At 42.6% G+C, this 20415-nt stretch overlaps 1 protein-coding gene and 1 long non-coding RNA gene across 2 annotated transcripts in view; one reads left to right on the top strand and one right to left on the bottom strand.

Annotated features, from left to right (window-relative positions):
* The window catches only part of WDFY2 (WD repeat and FYVE domain containing 2), a 45153-nt gene that overhangs the window by 10764 nt on the left and 13974 nt on the right, over positions 1-20415 (bottom strand). Inside the window, exons 2-5 of the mRNA XM_080999249.1 lie at positions 10928-10995; positions 8909-8982; positions 3272-3326; positions 541-691 (exon numbers count right to left, since the gene is read on the bottom strand). Of these exons, the coding sequence (XP_080855375.1) occupies positions 541-691; positions 3272-3326; positions 8909-8982; positions 10928-10995 (348 nt within the window). The remainder of the gene's footprint in view (positions 1-540; positions 692-3271; positions 3327-8908; positions 8983-10927; positions 10996-20415) is intronic.
* Positions 1594-20415, top strand: part of LOC308473785 — a 29312-nt gene continuing 10490 nt past the window's right edge. Inside the window, exons 1-2 of the long non-coding RNA XR_013984317.1 lie at positions 1594-2132; positions 6841-6904. This is a non-coding gene — a long non-coding RNA (uncharacterized lncRNA). The remainder of the gene's footprint in view (positions 2133-6840; positions 6905-20415) is intronic.

Here is a 20415-nt window from a genome sequence, read left to right as displayed (position 1 = left end):
AAATGCACACATGTACACATTTCCACTAGTTAACCCCAGAAGCAAGCAACACACAAACAACAAATGGTAGTGTAAGTCAGCGCTTAAACCTCAGAATGTTAATTAACCACAACCAACCACAAACATGAAATCTTGCTGCCCAGATTTGCATCCCTAATTCAAGTTACGGTTTTTGTTTCCCTGAGATGTTAAAGCTGACTTGAAATTAATAACTTGGAAAGTGGTTAAAGGATTGCTTTTTGAGAAAAAAGGTTATTTAAGAAAAGTTTTGGATTCCCCTAATGGCACAAGATAAAATTATTTGCCATTTATACTGCTTATATGTTGTGACCTGCTGCTAGGCTCAGTTTACTTTCGGCAGCTCTTTTTGGAAGCAAAGTCACTTTTACAAATTCTATGCTCACCATTTTTGGTGAACAAGGAGGTTATGAAAACGTAAACTCTGAAAGCTCTTTTAAATCCTTAAGAATTAAAGCAACACACACACACACAGCCAAAAAAAAGGCAAATGAGAGATGCCACAATTACTGTAAAGGATACTGGAGTCCACAGGCACCTGCACTAATGCGGTAACTGCCAAGTCGCTGCCCACTTTCTGAGCAATGCCACGTGAAATGCTTATCCTGTCCTATGCTCAGGATCCATTCCATCTCCAGAACAAACAGAACCATCAAAACCCTGCTCTGGTGAGCTGCAAAAGGAAAGAGGAAGAGAGGCATTAACATCTTGTGTGGGAGTTTCTCTATCTCTTTTCTCCATCTCCACCTCCCATCTTCCACTCCATCCTTAAAGGTAAAGATAAAGGTAAAGGGACCCCTGAGCGTCCAGTTGTGGACGACTCTGGGGTTGCGGCGCTCATCTCGTTTTATTGGCCAAGGGAGCCGGCATACAGCTTCCGGGTCATGTGGCCAGCATGACTAAACCGCTTCTGGTGAACCAGAGCAGCACACGGAAACACCGTTTACCTTCCCGCCACAGCGGTACCTATTTATCTACTTGCACTGGCGTGCTTTCGACCTGCTAGGTTGGCAGGAGCTGGGACCGAGCAACAGGAGCTCACCCCGTTGCGGGGCTTCGAACCACCGACCTTCTGATCGGCAAGTCCTAGGCTCTGTGGTTTAGACCACAGTGCCACCTGTGCTATTCATATTTCTTCCATGCTACCCTAATCTCTGCTATTTCCATGTATTTTTTAATGTCATTAAAATGGGGTGGGAGGATCAGGCCTGGTGTAAGCATGATTCAGCTAGAGAGAAGCAAAGTGCTGGTGGGCTTCTGCATGTTTGGGGTGGGGGGAGAAATAATACCTGGCTGAACAGAGTACACGGCCCTAAAAATGTACTGCAATTAAATGCGGTGTTTTGGATGTCAGAAAAACACAACTGACCAAAAGACGAGGCAGCAAAATGCCAGTGTGAGCTATTCCTGCTTTCAGTGACCATATTTCTTTCACCAGGGGAGAGAGACCTGAGGTTCTCCAGATGTTGGATGATGGGACCGCAGCCCAGCAACATCTGGAAGGCCACAGGTTCCCTACCCCTGTTCAACACCAATAGGAGAGAACAAAGGGAACAGAAGCCTCTGCAATCATACCACATTTAAGATTCCAGAATTGCTACATCATCAATTTTGTGGTTGTTGTTTTTTCTGGGTCCACCACAGCACAGTTAGCCATTTTATTTGCATCCTCCCCATTAAAAGCTGGGGGTGGGGGGTGGGGGATTTACTCAAACAAACAATCATCTGTTCAATCCAATTATGTTATTTATTATTGCTGTTATTTATTAACCACCTTCTACATATATGCCTTAGGGCAATGTACACAATATGGTAATAACAACTGAAAAATGAATTAGAGTGCTGATTAGCCTTCTTCCTCTCATCAGCTCCATGTCAGAGAACATCAATGTTATTCAAGACGGCTTTTGTTAAAGAAACCACTGTTTTGAAACGCCATGCTTTTGGATTCCCAAATGCTGGCGCTTTGACCAAAATGTTAGAAATGTGTGCGCCGCTGAGCACAAGAGAGCGCAAGCGGGAGAACTGTGGCAGCTGCAGCATGAAGAAGCCAGAGCACGGCTTATGTACTCTGGGGAGGATACAGAGAAGGCTGGAGAGAACTAAAGGATGTGGTGAGAAATTGGCTTTGGTGAGAAAACTGGCTTCCCACAGTTGTAACAATAGGTTTATTAAACACCTCTGCAGGCTTTGAAAAACCAAATGCAAACTGCAAGCACAGTGTACAGACCAAACAGGTATAAAACTATGATGAAAGCAGTGCTTTTTTTTAAAGAGGCCAGAGCTGAGCAGGTCTAGAAGACCGTAAATATAAATGATCACCTTATAGCTTTGAGAACTACAGATTTAACTATCATTGAGGTTACATGTTCTTTGTGGAGTCCAATGCTGCCTTTCTGAAGTGCACAAAGCTTCCAGAACTATTTCCTGCTCTATTTAAAAAAGAGTTCAGCAATTCCTAAGGAATTTGCTATGTATTTGGGGGCCTGAAAGATGCCACACATAGGGAAGAGGCTGAGCTGATTTCGCTTTGTAAGCAACAAAACACGGAACAGAACAATAAATGAAATGCATAGAAATGTAATGTCATTCTTTAAATGCCTTTCACTCTGTCCCTGTGATTCTCCTGACAGTGTTTTGAGGTGTGGGTGATCATTCTGATCCATACACAGCAAACTGCCCCTTCATTTGGCCTCTGAATCTCATCTTCTGCAACCATGTGGTATCTGAAGAAGTGTGCATGGACACGAAAGCTTATACCCAGAACAAACCTAGTTGGTCTCTAATGTGGTATTGGACAATTTTTTAATTTTTTAATTTCTTTCGAGTGCATCAGACCAACACGGCTACCTACCTGAATGTGGTGGTTTTGTTACTATACTATGTTTTCACACAAAAGCAATAGGTCTGGGAAGTATACAACTCATTTCAAACTCACTTGATATTTTAAAAGTGCATACTTGAAAAATTTCAAAAAATAAACACAATAGCAGCCAAACTATTACTTCATAATCCATAATCTAACAGTGAAGAGGACAGAACAGATTAAACGTTTTGGAGATATTTTGGCTTGTTTGCAAAACCATTCTAAACTTTCCCAGGAAACAGTCTCAGGCCTGCTGGAACTTTAAAAAGAGCTGATCTAAATATCCATAAGCCTACGTGGTTTCTCGTTTTGAAGGCCTACGAGGCAAGATAAGATCAAAGTAAACCTCTTTTTTTTTCCTTCTACAAGTAGGATTGCATCTCTTACCCTGGTAACTTTTAAGTGGAGTCATCTTGTTGTAATCTTCTGATAAAATAAATTCCTGGAAAATAACAAAGTAACCACTTTAGAATGTGAAGTACGAAGTAGATATCTACAGAGTAGTTTGCAATGTAATGTTTCTTGTTAAAATCCAAGAATTTATCACTTTGTTCATTGCTCTGGACTGGAGTCGCATCTTTTTAGATCAACATGTGGAAAGTTAAGCTCATCAACTCCATCTGCCCAGTTAGCAATACAGAAGAGCTATGTATGGTATCACATGGAACCTATATCCCTGGTCTGTCTTCTCGGCCTTTTCACACTCTGGGGATAGCTGCGGAAAGTCCACAGAATGGCTTGCATATCTTTGCTTTTCTCAATACGCTTGTGGGCATACAGCAGTCCCTCCTTACTCCATCCTCCAAAACAGCAGAGATCCATTACAGCAATGGGCTAGAAGCAGTGTGTGTGTTTACTAGCTGCGGAAGGAAATTCCTATTTCCACTGAGAACACATCAAGAGAGCCACCCTCAGATTCAGTTTCTGCTTCTCCCTGCTCCCCTTTTTGTCAGGTATATGGAACCATTTTATTTTATTTTATTTTATTTTATTATTTTATTTTATTTATTTTATTTTATTTTATTTTCTTACAGGAAATATTCATAGGCTGCCTTCATAGAACTCATGCAAGATAATAATATAATAATAATAATAATAATAATAATAATAATAATAATAATAATAATTTTATTTATACCCCACCCATCTGGCTGGGTTTCCCCAGCCACTCTGGGCTGCTTCCAACCGAATATTAAAAACAACACAGCATCAAACATTACAAACTTCACTAAACAGGGCTGCCTTCAGTTGTCTTTTAAAAGTAAAATTGTATTTTAAAAGATCGCTTACACAACAGTTAAATATACAAATGAACAGGGAAATAATTTGCACTGGCAGGCACTGGTTCTTTTTTTCCCCGATGGTAAGTCAGTCAGATATCCAGAACCTTGTGTCTGATTATAACAGCCCCTCAACTGGCAAGACAAACATATACATGTGCAAAGAACTATTGCCAAGGAAATAGTGCTCATTACTCGTGTCTCATTCTAATTCAAGAGGAAGTTAACACTTGGGTGAAAGTGAACTGGCTCCTTTGAGCCCAAGGAAGCGAGACTTCTATGCCACACTGATGTTACCGTTTCACAATACTGACAATGAGACTCATGAGTACTGTTCATTCAGACCAAGCATCTGTGTCTTTAGGCAGGCATGTGATTTAGATTAAGAAGCAGAAGGGAAAGTTGTGCAAGGCAGCTTTGAGGAAGAAATCAAACGAGGAACTAAATAGCCAGGACAAAACGAGGGGATGCCAGCAATGACAGGAAAAGCATCGTTACCACCACCAAAATCCTATCCCAATTTTTTTATTCTATAAAGTACTCAATAAGAAAGGTAAATGTGGGTATCTCAGAAACCCGGCTTAGCACAGATCTCAAAAAGATGACAAATTTACATGAAGGCAGCACTGCCTCCATTTCTTCCCCTTCTGTTTGCCAGGTCCCATCACCTCCTGGCAAATCGAAGGGGAAGAAATGGAGGCAGTGAGAGATTTTACTTTCTTGGGCTCCATGATCACTGCAGATGGTGACAGCAGCCACAAAATTAAAAGACGCCTGCTTCTTGGGAGAAAAGCAATGACAAACCTAGACAGCATCTTAAAAAGCAGAGACATCACCTTGCCAACAAAGGTCCATATAGTTAAAGCTATGGTTTTCCCAGTAGTGATGTATGGAAGTGAGAGCTGGACCATAAAGAAGGCTGATCACCAAAGGATTGATGCTTTTGAATTATGGTGCTGGAGGAGACTCTTGAGAGTCCCATGGACTGCAAGAAGATCAAACCTCTCCATTCTTAAGGAAATCAGCCCTGAGTGCTCACTGGAAGGACAGATCCTGAAGCTGAGGCCCCAATACTTTGGCCACCTCCTGAGAAGAGAAGACTCCCTGGAAAGGACCCTGATGTTGGGAAAGATGGAGGGCCCAAGGAGAAGGGGACGACAGAGGACGAGATGGTTGGACAGTGTTCTTGAAGCTACCAGCATGAGTTTGACCAAACTGCGGGAGGCAGTGGAAGACAGGAGTGCCTGGCGTGCTCTGGTCACGAAGAGTCGGACATGACTAAACGACTAAACAACAAGAAGCACAAAGTCATGAGGAGAAACTGAAAATCTGTAAATTTCACCCAAGTTTGTTTTGTTTTTTTAACCCAATGGCTTTAAGACAAAATAACAGCAACCATTATTACGTGGAATCTAAGGGAGACTTAGACCCGCTCATCTTGAGGAGAGATCAGCCTGGGTAGAACTGCACCCCTGCCCAGAGCTTTGCTTGAGGTTTTCGCTGTTTCACGCAACAAGCAAAGCTAAATGCTTATCTTTCTCACATGCATAGCTTCCTCTGGAGCCCAGTCAGGCATTACGGCTGCAATTTGACAATATTAAAGAACCCAGTTCTCCAGCAACTTGATCACATACTTTCTATTCATAATCCACGAATGAAAAAAAAATCAGAAATCCAGCTTTGCCCTTTGTGTTCTGTTCGTTTGCAAATATTTATAATTTTGAATTGCCATACAAACCCCCGCATGGTAACCCAGGTGATCCCAATGTTTAACAGCAATAAGCCTTGTGAAAAAAGAAAAAAAGCTACTCATAGCAATCACTGGAAACTTGTCAATAAAACAGAACCCAGGCTTTGCTGACTATACTACCAGTACAGATCAATATCCAACTCTGACCTCACTCAAATATGCTTATTGATCTTATGATATCCTACAGTCAATTCCCTGCTGGCAGTTTCATTTCTGTTATCCATTCCACTTCCTCTCTGCAGCTTAGGAAGGAAAATGGAGGTTCCTTCCCTCCACTTCGGGCGACTCCTTTGCACAACAGCCAGGCCTCAAGAAAGGCAAGACTCTAATGGCCTTGATTTTTGGACTCTTACATGCCAAAGACAACACAGCTTTGTAATGCTGTGAAGATTCAGCAACACACTGACTTAAGGGGAGACGGGAAACATTCTTTAAAAAAAATCACAGGAGAATCCCACCCTCTCTTGGGAGTGCACAAATTGTTCAGGATTAGAAGAGAATAAAAGGTTCCAATTACAGAAAATGATCTATTATACAGTACATATGATGAAGCCTGGCTTAAATTAAAAAGCGACTCGAATATACTGTATTTTCCCGTGTATAAGACTAGGTTTCCCCCCCTAACAATAATGTGATTTGATTATGGTTATACGATAATGTTTTTGTATTGTCACTGGACAGTCTCCCCACCATGATATTTTACTGCTACATTTCATATGTTGAATACCCATTTTACAGTAGTTCCTTCTATCTCATGTTCCATGAGCTAGATACCATGAGGTATCATTCAAAATATTTGAATTGCCTCAAAAGCCTTTCTGAAATCCAGTAATATTTTCCTTCTGTTTACTCTGCCAATTGCGATCAAAAGAGCTGTGCTGGCGTAAAACCATGCTGACTGCTAATAAACACTTCCTTTCTTCTAGGTGCTTACGGGTTTGCTGTTTAATATCTGCTCTAGTATCATCTCAGGTCAAGAAAGTCAAATGAGTAAGTCCAACAGCAAGTTGCTGCTCCAATGATCAAATACTGTGCAAATTCTTCCAGGGACTAAGCTAGTTTGCTCTGTACTTCCCTGTATAAAGGTTTCCATTTTGGAAAGTGGACCATCTAACCCCTGTATGAAAGTCATCAACTATCATCTACCTGCAGCAGAAAAAGAGGGATGGGAAACATGGGATAGCAGGGACTTCAGGAACTGGTGCCTAGTTGCCTTGTTTTCCCCTTCCCTCCTGTTTTGTTAAACATTTTAGAGTATAAACCTGCCAGCAGGGAATATCTTGGTTTTTTATTAGTGCTGAGTGCTGAGTTATGCTTCAAGCAATAGGATAATTAATAGTAAATCCACACCCCTCCCCAAAAGAAAGAGTATCAGGAAGATGACTCCAAGGGAAGAGTCTCTGAACTGGATGGAATCCACAACAGACAAGTTAAAACAGTCATTTTCCTGGACTTTAAAAAGAGCTTTTTTAATATCAGCTTTCAAGTGATACCACATTTTATGTCCTTTTTTGAGATGCTTGGCTCCCATTCTTTCCCATTTTATCTCACGTTTTAATATCAATGTGGCGTTTGTGGAACTGTTCCATCGGTTTGCTGAAAGCCATGTTGTAAATTCGGTGACTTTAAAGGCAGGGTGAAAGCCTCTAATACAAGAGGCCAGGCTCATTTGAATTCAGACCAATCCAATGTTTTTGGAGCTGGTCCTTCATTGCCCCGATCTCTTTTCGCTATTCCCTACTCTGGTGTTTGCAAGTACTGCTAAATGCCTCATTATTTGCGAGGACTGTGACAAAATAGGTCAGGAGGTCATTTCTGTTTTCCACTAGCTCAGTGTAGTCTGCCTCACACAAGCAAAAGGACAGAGGCAGCTACAGGGGCCTTAGGGAAGGGGGAATGGAAAGAAAAAGTGAAGAAGCTACACTGCGCCTTCGGGATATATTTTGAGATTCCCAACTGAAAGTAGCCTATGAACAAAAGGACAGCTAGCACTACCAGCCTCAAGATGAGGAGAAAAAGGTGCCCTTCAGCAGCGATGTCTAGTGCTTAATTTTTTCCCATGGAAAGATTTCGGTTTCACAAGTTCATTAGTAACAATGAATTGATGCAAACTGCAAATACTGCATTAGGCAAGCTTAGCCATTTCACCATTCAGTTTTGCTTATTAAAAGCTAGTAAAATAGACACACTAAATTAGATCACTCTCTAGGGCTGGGGTGGGGAACCTCTGGCTCACCAGATGTTCCTATTTAGCCAAGTTGGCTGGGGTTCATGGGAGAAGTATTTTGGAAACATCTGGATTGCCAAAGGCTTCCCACCCCTCATCTAGGGCACCAGCAAGTTTTATGGTCTAAATTATCCTATGCATATTGCCCTAATCTGCATAGGATTAATTTCCAAAAACCCACATTACTGGCCCTCAGATTTGTGCAACAGGAAGGATGGCAACAGATGAACATTCCTAACCCTGGCAAGACAACGCAGATCTACAACCCTTAACAGCGCCTTTGAAAACTAGCATTACTGAAACGTGCTACAGCTAGGAATTTCCGTCCACGGGGCAGGCTTCTAATTCTTTGCACAAACCTATCTCTGAACTCTTGGCACCGTACCGATCCATGTACCTAGTAAATAAAGTAGGAAAAATCAGGAGTTTTCTCAGAACACCACCTTTGATATACTGTAAACCACCTTGTGATCTTCAGATGCAGGACAGTACAGAAATTTAATAAACAAAATAAATTAATATTTAAATGTTTTACTCATGATTATAAAAATGGTGTCCATGGGATCCAAGCCCCCTAGTAATGAGAGTGCTACTGAATGCAGGAATAAAATTTGCTTGCAACGTGCCATTTCCTGTACCGTAGATTTCAGCTCCATTCACCTGCCATTTAATTAAACGCTCAAAAAGGAATTTTCGGAACACAGAGGCCTGGATTTGGGAGTGGATGGGGGCACATCTTAACTAGAAATCTTATCACGTGTACTTACTGAGATTGTACCGTTATCTAGACCGACAGACAGCCTCCTTGTTTCTGGATTAATGCACATGCACGAACACGGAGCTGAAAATGAACATATTGTTGAACTTAAGACCTTTACTGTTATTGCTCACAAATGTCAAAGGACAATCAAGGCAGCTTTATTACAGTGTGGGAGACAGGGATGGGAAGATAGGAATCTAGTGCATGTCACCTGTTGCTGGTGAACCTTTTAAATGCACTTTTGGGAAGCGAGGATTTCAGAGGGGGCAAGCTGGGATACCTCAGTGGGCAGAGCATGAGACTCTTAATCGCAGGGTTGTGGTTCAAGTCCCATTGGGCTAAAGATTCCTGCATTGCAGGGGGTTGAACAATAGGACTCTCGTGGTCCCTTCCAACTCTACAGTTCTATGATACTCAGTGTCTCCAGGTTCTCAGCTCTAGGAAGCATGAACTGGGGATTAAAGTTTCGGAACAGGAAGCACATGGCAAGCTTGGGATGAATGTGCTGTCCAATGCCCAGGACAAAGCTGTGCTATATTTCAGCTCCTCAAATCAGCTATGAGGCAACCAGGTGTGGATTAGTCTACTGCTCCTCCCATAAGTACACATGGTTGCTTCCCCACTGGATAAGAAATATACCGTATTTTTCGCACCATAGGACGCACTTTGTTTTAGAGGGGGGAGAACAAGAAAAAAAAAAATTCTCCCCCTCTCTGCCCAGCGCCCCTTCAGCGAAGCGGCAGGAGGCGCTGCGCAGAGAGGGGGAGAACTTTCCCCCTCTTGTTTTCCCGCTCTAAAACAAGGTGCTGTTTAAGGTGCGTTCAGGCGGCTACCTTGGAAGCCTGGAGAGCGAGAGGGGTCGGTGTGCACTGACCCCTCTCGCTCTCCAGGCTTCAGGTTCCTTTCGACCTGCTCTTTAGGGCTGGCGGGGGGAAGCCCACCACCAGCCCCAAAGAGCAGGTCAGGGAGCAGCGGAAAGGCGCAGTGGAGAGGCTCCTGCCATAGCCGCGCGTCACCTCTCCAGCCGGGAGAGGGTCGCGGGGCTATGGCGTCTTCGCTCCATAGGACGCACACACATTTCCCCTTCATTTTTGAAGGGGGAAAAGTGCGTCCTATAGAGCGAAAAATACGGTAACTGAATTCACAACATTTTCATGCTCTTCTGCACAGCTTTGATTATAAATCCCCCAAACACTTCCTAGTTCTGTGCTGCTTTGGCTTCCAAACGGCATCCTAGCAACATTATGTTCTGACAAGGTTCTACTTCTGCGATCTTTATTCTTGTTTCAGTAGATATATGAATATACTCCTGTGTATCAGTTCTGGCTCTTGCATTACAATTTGATAGCCTGCTTCTTTCGAATGCTAGATATATATACCCTAATTATATAAAGTTCAAAATATCCTTCAGCTCACTTTTAGAGAACAGGACTTTTTAAAAAGCCTGATTAAAGCCTATGTTGCCTGGAAGAAGCTGATTTTGATCAATGGTGAAAAATGGTGAAGCTGAGAGATAATCAATTCTGGTTTTTAAACTAATTTTGGTTCTGCTGTATTTATTTTAATAGTGACACAGAAAATGCCTCTTGCTAAGAATTAAGCTGAGCTTTTGATTTTAAGTTAACACACCGCCTGAAGTACTACACATATTTAAGTTAACTTTCTTCCTATCAATGTTTTCTTTTTCATGTCTTAGGGAATCTCAAAACGGAAGGGTATTCAATGCTATAGGAACATCATAGGCCAGGGTAGCCTATAGGATGCCCTCCACATGTTGCTAAACAACAGCCCCCATCAGCCTCAGCCAGTGGTCAATGGACACAGACAGAAAGTGGAGTCCAAGAACACAAGTGTCACACTGGTTATATTTGTCAAACACCAGAATACTTTTTATTTTGAAAGTTCAACATATTTAATTGCCATCAGAATTATGGAAGATCCACACTGTGTTCCCAACAGCTAATTATTGATGGGAGTGGTGCTGAAAACTGAGAATTAAAATGGACTAAAGATTGCAAATACTTACAAGGCAGTGGATGGTATATGCTAGGCCAATACTGACCACTGTCTCTCTTCAGCCACACACGAACAGTTCTGGAAAAGAAAGGGGGAGAAGCATCTTTAGCATTTCCCCATCATTAGTGGTTCTCATTCAAAAAATGGACACAAGTGCTAGCTGAGGATTTGACTAACTCGACTTGGAAGCCTTGCCAGCCATTAAGAATTAACCCCAACATGGAATACTGACATTAACCCCAATGGGTCCCATGCCTTCATATAACGGATATGGAAAAGTAGCTTGGTAAGCCATAAGCAACTGCATCAAACAGTCTTATCTTGCCACTTATTTCCTGAATCTTTTTTAAAAAAGCAACTTATACAGTGGACGCTCGGGTTGCAAACGTGATCTCTGCAGGATGCACGTTCGCAACCCACAGCGTCTGCAACCCGTAGCGCCGTGTCTGTGCATGGGTGGGTTGCGATTTGGTGTGTCTGCGCATGCGCAAAGCAAGATTTGGTGCTTCTGAGCATGTGCGGCCGCTGAAACCCGGAAGTAACCCATTCCGGTACTTTCAGGTTTTGGCGGTCTGCAACCCAAAAACACGCAACCTGAAGCGTCTGTAACCCAAGGTATGACTGTACTGGTTTTCTGGAAAATTCTGGATACCCCTAATATTAACTCATTTTCCCATGGGGAGGATACAAGAAAAGCAATAGAGTTTTAGTTACAGCATTTAAGGGCCATTTCACATATTGCAACATTCTCTCACAAAAGCACTTCAATCCCACACTTAACATGCCACCCACTGGCGCCTCCCCTTCTGGAATGGTCTTCTATGAGCAGCTGAAGCAGAGGGCAGAAAGAACCACCACTGAACCCAACTGGCACCATTTCTGGACATTTCCATATTGATGCACCATTAGGAAGAGTCCGTACTTCTCTTTTGTGTGTTTGCATGAGTTCTCAACCAGTTGTAGATGCAAAACAAAAATGCAAATTTTGTTTGGTCCTATGAAGTTCAAAAATATTCTCAGCCAAATGAGCACCAAGCCGAATATTACGAGCAAATCACTTTTCCCAGAGGCCATGACTTTGCTGTCATCTGTAGTTCTTTCTGTTGTTACTACTCAACCCTCGCTTACACTAAAAAGTAGTTATAGGGAGGAAATATGAAATGTTCTATGGAGGTATCTGTGGTGTTGTTGCCAAGGAAGAAACCCAAGATGTGAAAGGATGACAGATTTTCATCTTGTTTTCTCATACTCAAAACAACATCATGGTTTAAACAAACAACACACACCCATTTTGGATACAGATAGGTAGCCGTGTTGGTCTGCCATAGTCAAAATAAAAAAAATCCTTCCAGTAGCACCTTTAAGACCAACTAAGTTAGTTCTTGGTATGAGCTTTCGTGTGCAAGCACACACGAAATCTGTATATCTGTATCTGAAGAAGTGTGCTTGCACACGAAAGCTCATACCAAGAACTAACTTAGTTGGTCTTAAAGGTGCTACTGGAAGGATTTTTTTTATTTTGACCCATTTTGGAGTAATGCATATCTATGGCCTTCCCAGCAGATTAGCTCATTGTTACTGTTTCTTGTTTTTTGTTGTATACACTGCAAATAATTATTTGACACACGCTTAGAGGCCTTAAGGGTAGGAAAGAAGCACCTTGAATTGAGCCCAGAAAACTAACTGGAAGACAGTACAGTTGGTCTAAGACCAACATAAATTTGGCTGCAGCATTTTGCATCAGCCGCTGTTTCCAAACATGTTTCCATAATTTGGATAGAAAATGATCAAGGCATGCATGTACAATATTTTACTAGAAATGTGAGCAGCGCGAATGGGACAAGTAACAAATGCTGTGTGAGCTGAAGTGATAGGACTTATTCCTTTCCTGTCTGCCAGTGTTAGAAACTCAGGTATATAAGCTGGGAGCCAAATGGCTCCTTAAACCAGGGTTGCAGTCGCCAAAAGGGAATGCCTAGTTGCCATTTTTGGGCCAGACAGCTCGAAAAGTTGTATTTTTCAATATGACTTTTTGGTTCCTGAAATTCATGTTTTTTTAAAATAATATTTATTAAAGTTTCAAAGAAAGGATTACATAAATAAAAAGTAAAAAAAAAGAAAGAAAGAAAATACAAAATACAGAAAAAAGATAAAAAACACTTAAAAAACACATAAATCTTTCCATGCCTTACATTTCATTTCCTTGCTTCCCTGACCTCCTCACACCTCCCTTTTTTGTATTTCAGTTCTATTAATTAATTCAGCAATTCCTTTCCCTCTTTGTTTTTGTCTTAATCCTTTAACTTAATATATTATAACTTTAGATTTTCACCTGTTAACAATCCATTTTTACATACACCTTAATAACATTGCTGCTAAAACCACTTAACTTCATTCTGACATCATTCTAACATTCATTAATTTTGCAGTATTTCTGTAGATAGTCTTTAAATTTCTTCCAATCTTCTTCTGGTTCCTGAAATTCATTCTGGTTGTGCAGATAAAATATAACAGACATAATTCTACAGAATGTGTTGCTAGTGTGTGAAAACAGTCAAGACCCAAGCATGCACCTCCCGATAATGGAGATGTCAGGCACCATCCTGGCACCCGAGCATCTTCACTTGGTCGCAAGTGACTGATAAAAAGGTAAAGGGACCCCTGACCATTAGGTCCAGTCGTGGCTGACTCTGGGGCTGCGGCGCTCATCTCATTTTATTGGCCGAGGAAGCTGGCGTACAGCTTCCGGGTCATGTGGCCAGCATGACTAAGCCGCTTCTGGCAAACCAGAGCAGCGCACGGAAACGCCGTTTACCTTCCCGCCGGAGCGGTACCTATTTATCTACTTGCACTTTGATGTGCTTTCGAACTGCTAGGTTGGCAGGAGCAGGGACCGAGCAACGGGAGCTCACCCCATCACGGGGATTCGAACTGCCGACCTTCTTATCGGCAAGTCCTAGCCTCTGTGGTTTAACCCACAGAGCCACCCATGTCCCTAAGTGACTGATAGCCAAGTGCAAAATGCGCTTGGTGAATTTCGAACGCTGCTCGCTGCAGTCCCCTCCCCAAATCTGCTCTGAAGGAGCCTCCATCAGATTGCTCTAACGTTGCAAATGGCTTACATTTTTGTTGGAATTTATTACGGTCATTTTTGCACTCTTATCTATGATACTAATATCTGAATAACTTCTCTCTCCAGATGACCAAACTATTATGTGCACAGAAATCTGCCATAAAAACATTAACTGCTGACACACTGTTTTACGAGGATCAGCCAGTTGCTAATCTCTTAAATACTTCTCTCAGAGATACAAGATAGCATCCACAGCTAAGACTATAAAACCAGAAAGACTTTACAAACTTAATCAAAAGTGTAATCCCCGGCAGATGCCAGCTAATTAGTTTGAAATAAGCACAACTGACCCCCAAATATCTTATTTGTGTGGTGAATCAGCTCCAGCCGTCATCAGTTTCTACATTTCTGCCATCCACGCCGATGAGATTGTCATCTTTTATTCCTTTCTCTTTTGCCCTCATGTTACATGTTCTTACATAACATGTGTACCTCTGGTAAAGTTTAGATTATTGCAATGCAAAAGCCAATTCATGCACTAGCAATTGTGTGTGTGTGTGTGTGTGTGTGTGTGTGTGTGTTGACAGATACAACTTAAATATCCCTCCTTATTCCTTCTTATCACCAACACAATCACAAGCTTTGAATTCTTTTCAGCCTTTATAACACAACAGTTCAGCCCAGGGCTAATGTTTTATTCACAGCAGCTAGACCATCAGTAAACAGAAAGCTTGATGCAATACTACTGAGCAATCAAGAACTCTCAAATCCTGCTCTGCTCCCAATAGCTTGCAGAAAACTGCAGTATCTCTTCCAACTCTAGTCAAGGTTTTCTTTTACCTACAACACAGCATGGGTAAACAGTGTTTTAAGCCCAGACTGTGGTGCTCATCTCACTTTATTGGCCGAGGGAGCCGGCGTACAGCTTCCAGGTCATGTGGCCAGCATGACTAAGCCACTTCTGGCGAACAAGAGCAGTGCACAGAAATTAACTGTAGTTTGTTTAATTGTCCAAACTCCACCTAATGGCTTAATGGTGTTTGGTAAGCCATGAAAAAAACCTTGGTTACAGCTTGCGGTTTGTTTGCAGTGAAACAAATCACAAGGCCAAGTTCAGTTGTAACATCAAGCCAAACCATGGTTTATCTCCCACTAGAGCAACAAAGCAGAAAGAGAAGTAGCAAAGCGGCCACTATTTTCCATGTACCACCAGCATGTTTGCACATTCACATTAAGCCATCTTTGGCTTAGTGTTACATGCAAGCCAAGCCAATCTGAAGTCATGTTTGTGTTGACTTAAAAACCTTGGTTTGTTCTAACTGTGGCTAGGTGTTATGTGCCAACGCAGAACCCTTTCTGAACCATAGTTTGCTTAAAACTTAGTAAACAAGAGGGAGCGGAATCCAATAAGTTTAAGAACTGGAGTCCAACTCAAGGAAGCCACTACCACCCAATCCCTTTAGTACAAGATCAGGCAGAAAGGGTTCCTGAGGTGTCAACACAGTCAGCAGCAGAAATGACACAGGCTTATGCAGAAACTTTTAATTACACCAGGCAGCTTTTCAACAGTACCATTCAGAGACTACCTAAAGAGCAAATCAAGTACAGCAAGAACATTAGCAGAAGGGATTTTTATTAGCCAAACCTCTGACTAATCCAGGGGCAGACCAGGAAAGACTTAAAAGGTGAATTATTTTTAGAGGAGGAAGGTCATAAGAAAATAGGAAATGCATTCTCCAAAGCATGCCCTGCCTTTGACACAGGAGTCTAGTAAAATCAAGATACCTGCAAGCTATGTAGTCAATAGATATTATCAGGCCCTGTTCTGAAGCAAAACAGCACAGTTCTCTGGTTGCCTTCTTGCACATATTTTTAGAAGAGTGTCCATGCAAAGTATTTTACATGAGCATCTAAAAAGCATAACACATGCATGCAACAAATGTGTATTTAAAATCAGAGAACTGTAGAGTTGGAAGGGACCGCGAGGGCCGTCTAGTCCAACCCCGGCAATGCAGGGACCTTTTGCCCAACGTGGGGCTCGAACCCACAACCTTGAGATTAAGAGTGTGAGGCTCTATTGACTGAGCCTCCCAGGTGTTCTGCACATGTCAGGCAGGTCGACAAAGAGGCTGAAGGGGAGGAAGGAGGCAAGTCTTATCAACACAACTCATTAATTCTCATGGAATTGTTTTGTTTACCTAACAGTCTGGTTTCACGGGCTGATTGAATAAAAGTCATACAACTGACTTAATCTGTTCCCAACAGACTTCTCCAGACTAAGTTTCAGATGCAATGCCCATTGCTTTGAAAATTACTAATCTGTATATGTACACATATGTGTATCTAGATGTATAGACAGACAGTATGTATATAGTATATATACAGTGGTACCTCTGGCTGAGAATGGGATCTGTTCCGGAGGCCCGTTCTCAACCTGCGTCTGCGCGTGGATCGTGAATTGCCGCTTCTGCACATGTGTGTGACATCGTTTTGCGCGTCCGCACATGCGCGAGCAGTGAAACCCAGAAGTAACTCATTCCAGTACTTCCGGGTTGCCGCGGGACGCAACCTGAAAACGCTCAACCTGAAGCAAACGTAACATGAGGTATGACTGTATATAAAAAGGGCACCATTCACCTAAAAAACCCTATCAACAAAAGCCCTGTCCAAGGGCTTCTGCTTGCATAATGGAGGTTCCTCCCTTCCGTTCCCCTGCAGGCCTCCCAAAATTGTCTTGCGGGTATGTCTGTCAAGACAACCCCCAGATCTGCACGCAGGGAGAGTGGCAGGAGACACTTCCATCCGGCAAGCTGATAGGCTTGTAATGGCAGAATGTTAAATATATATTTCTATCTACAGATATTCCAAATGAAAAATGATTAAGATTTCCAAAGATGAAAATTTCCTTCCTAACTATCCAGGAAAAGCAAGCAAGAGTTCAGCACGAAAACAGAAGCACAGTCAACTACCCTATCCCCCAAAGAAAGACCTCATCATGATAATTCTGTCGTTCCTGAACCCAGAAGCAAGGTCCTGTTCTCTTCATGCGGCAGCCACAAGAGAGAGAAAAGGCACATCTTGTGCACACCCATTTCCAGCTCATTTAGCACACAGCAAGATACCTGGGTGCACCACGCCATTCTAGGAGGATTGTCATTTCAAGTGTCACTTTTGAAGCATTGCTGGGCATCTCTCTGGTACGCAGTGAAGTGAAATCCCAAGAGCCTCTTTCAGTCTGAATTAAAGCCTTTAGCAGGAGATGCACAGAACTGCTTCCCTGCAGGATTAAGTCAGCTGTGAGCTGAGCTTTTTTCCCTTCATATTTGTTCCACTGTCTGATCAGCTATAGTTTCCAACTCCTCTCTCCCTGCCTCTTCCCTTTTTTATTCTTCCTCTTTATTTTGGGAAGCTGCCCTTCTTATTCCAACTGCTTCACAAATGAACCCTAAACTCTGAAAGAACTGTACAACTGACTTAACTGCATAACGTACTTAGACTAGGGTCTATGTGATCACAAAGGTTTCTGTAGCAGAAGGGAAAATAGATTGTGACTGTATTGTGATCCTTTTTATTCAGCAGAACCTCAGTGGGAGAGAGGCGAGAGACAAAGCACAAAGCATGGCAACTCCAAGGGGTTGGTGGGAATCCGTTAGTCCAACAAACAAGTTATCTTTTTAAAATTCAAACCCCAGTTCAAGTCAGACTGCTATGTACAACATTCTACATACATATGAACTTCATATTCTGCTGTCGTCTTGTTTATTTAATTTATTTGCTGAATTTATATACATCTATCTGACAGTGTGCATGAATTAGATTGGTCCTGGTTGTTTGATGCTATCCTACCAGCTACGGCAACGGCTTACCACTCCAGAAGGGCATGGTAGAATGTGATGCTAATATCCAATACCAAGATGAAGGTCTACAAGGCTTATGTGTTGAGCACACTGCTTTATGGAAGTGAGCCACAGGCAATTCACAATTTCCAGGAGCCACATATGCTGTGTCAGGAAGATTTTGGGCATCACATGGCAGGACAGAGTCTCAAAGATGGGCTCTCCCAAACCCACATTCCCAGCACGTTCACACTCCTGTCTCAGTGACGTCTATGCTGGCTTGCCCATGTCTATAGAATGGAAGATGGCAGGATCCCCAAGGGAGATCCTCCAGGGAGCTGGCTTCAGGCACCAAGCCTGTTGGCAGACCAACTCTGTGTTACAAAGGTGTCTGCAAACAAGACTTGAAGGCTGGCAATAACCACCATTGCCGTTTGAGAATCCCTTGCAGACGACCCCAGCATCCGGAGACAGTCAAGGTTGTGTATCCACAGCAGTGACCAGCAGAGGAATGACTGCTGGGAGGAGCAGAGAGAGAAGAAACGCCATGGTGCATCTGCAGGAGCACAATGAACACTTTCACCTGCCCCAGCTGCAACAAAACATGTCTCTCCCGTGTCTGTCTCTAAAGCCACAGCAGGTGTTGTAACCCCAGACGCAGAGTCTTCCATAGTCTCCCGAGACAGACGGATGCCAAAAACAACCATAGACACTACACTGCCATCTGGTTCCAAGAGAGCTCAGTCAGTCCTGCCAAGTCAACAGTAGGAACCACTGCTCTTTGCTAGCTCCTCCCTGTGTCTACATAATGGGTGGTAAGCCTCCAGCCTTCCGGCCCATTTCATACAGGCAGCAAGGAGGGGGGAAACGAAGAAGGCAGTGGAGGTTTAGGATCAGAGTGTTCCTTCTCCTAGGTGGGCTACCTTTCCTCGCCTTCTTGAACAATGGACGCACTATTAGTCTCCTCCACTCAATCCGCCAGAGCCTTTCTTTGTGTGCAAGGGAAGTCCCTAACGCACAGAGGGTCTGAGACCCTCCAGCTACCCCATTATGTGGATTATGCCAGCTATATTATCAAATTTAGTTTAACAACTTTTTCAGATTTCTCACAAAGCCTCCCACGTTTTGGCACTGACCTCCTGCTTAGTACAGCACAATGACTTTTCTACAACCTAAGCATTCAGGAAACAGATGCCACCATGGAGCAATCTTCCACGCTGCCTACCAGTTACCGTATTTTTTGCTCTATAAGACTCACTTTTTCCCTCCTAAAAAGTAAGGGGAAATGTGTGTGCGTCTTATGGAGCGAATGCAGGCTGCGCAGCTATCCCAGAAGCCAGAACAGCAAGAGGGATTGCTGCTTTCGCTGCGCAGCGATCCCTCTTGCTGTTCTGGCTTCTGAGATTCAGAATATTTTTTTTCTTGTTTTCCTCCTCCAAAAACTAGGTGCGTCTTGTGGTCTGGTGCATCTTATAGAACGAAAAATACGGTAACTCTCAAAAGGAAGCAAATTGTGATTTGGAAAAAAGCTAAGACACAACTGAAGGTAATCAAGTTCTACTCAGAGTAAACCCACTGAAATAAACATACCGGTAAGTTAGAGCCTTTAATTTCAATGGGTCTACACTGAGTGAAATCACCCAATGTTTGGAATTTGTCCTGAGCCTAGCCACATCAGTCTTTCACATACCCACGGATAATCATGAAAGGGATCTATGATAAATGGAGAAAGTTTGTTATGCACCTTGAGATATTTGCATAGGCTGGATTACAAATCTATTTTTAAAATCCTCTGGGATTACTGAGAATGAAACACCAATAGATCAATTTCCAGAGAAAACAGGGCAATTTTTATTTAACTTATTAAGCATGTGAACACATATACCGTTTTTTCCGTGTTTAAGATGAGGGTTTTTTTTTAATTAAATAACAATGCTTAAAATTTGGGGTCGCCTTATACACGGGTAGTGCTGAGATGGGACATGCGATTGGTGGCTGCCGCAAGCAGGAGATTGTCATTGGCATTTGGTGGAGTGAATGATGGCTGTGGCAAGGTCTGCTGCGGCAATCAGATGTGCGATTGTCGGCTGCTGGTGGCGAGCAGTCAGACGGTTATTGGCTTCGTGGATGCGTGTGATTGGCATTGGCGGTCAGGCGGGTGAGTGATTGTTGGCAATCGCTTCCCCCAAAAAGCAAAAAGCTCAACAACTTTGGGCAATCCCCCCTAGAAAAAGCAATCTTTGTGCAATCTTCCCTCATTTCCTCTATTTTGAGTCCCAAAAAATAGGGGTCATGTTATACACGGGGAAGGGGGGTGTTATACATGGAAAAATATGGTACTTTGAATAACTGGACTGTAGGAAAACAAATGAGAGCTAAGTACAACCTCAAGATGCAAAGAAAAGATACCAAATAATATGGGTAAGAAAGGACTGAAGGATCTAAGCTCCTGATTCCCAACAGGTACACTTTTGCCAAATTACCGTAGTTTCAGAAAGTCATACTGTGTCCTTAAAAAGGCATGCAGCAGAACAAATTTGAGTTGTATCTGGAACAGATTTCCTCTCATGCAAAGTTACTACTTCTTTA

The sequence above is a fragment of the Podarcis pityusensis genome, assembly GCF_964106645.2.
Source record: "Podarcis pityusensis genome assembly, chromosome: 3".
Taxonomy (NCBI): domain Eukaryota; kingdom Metazoa; phylum Chordata; class Lepidosauria; order Squamata; family Lacertidae; genus Podarcis; species Podarcis pityusensis.
Note: the sequence above shows the minus strand (reverse complement) of the source record. Positions and strands in the feature narration are given on the sequence as shown.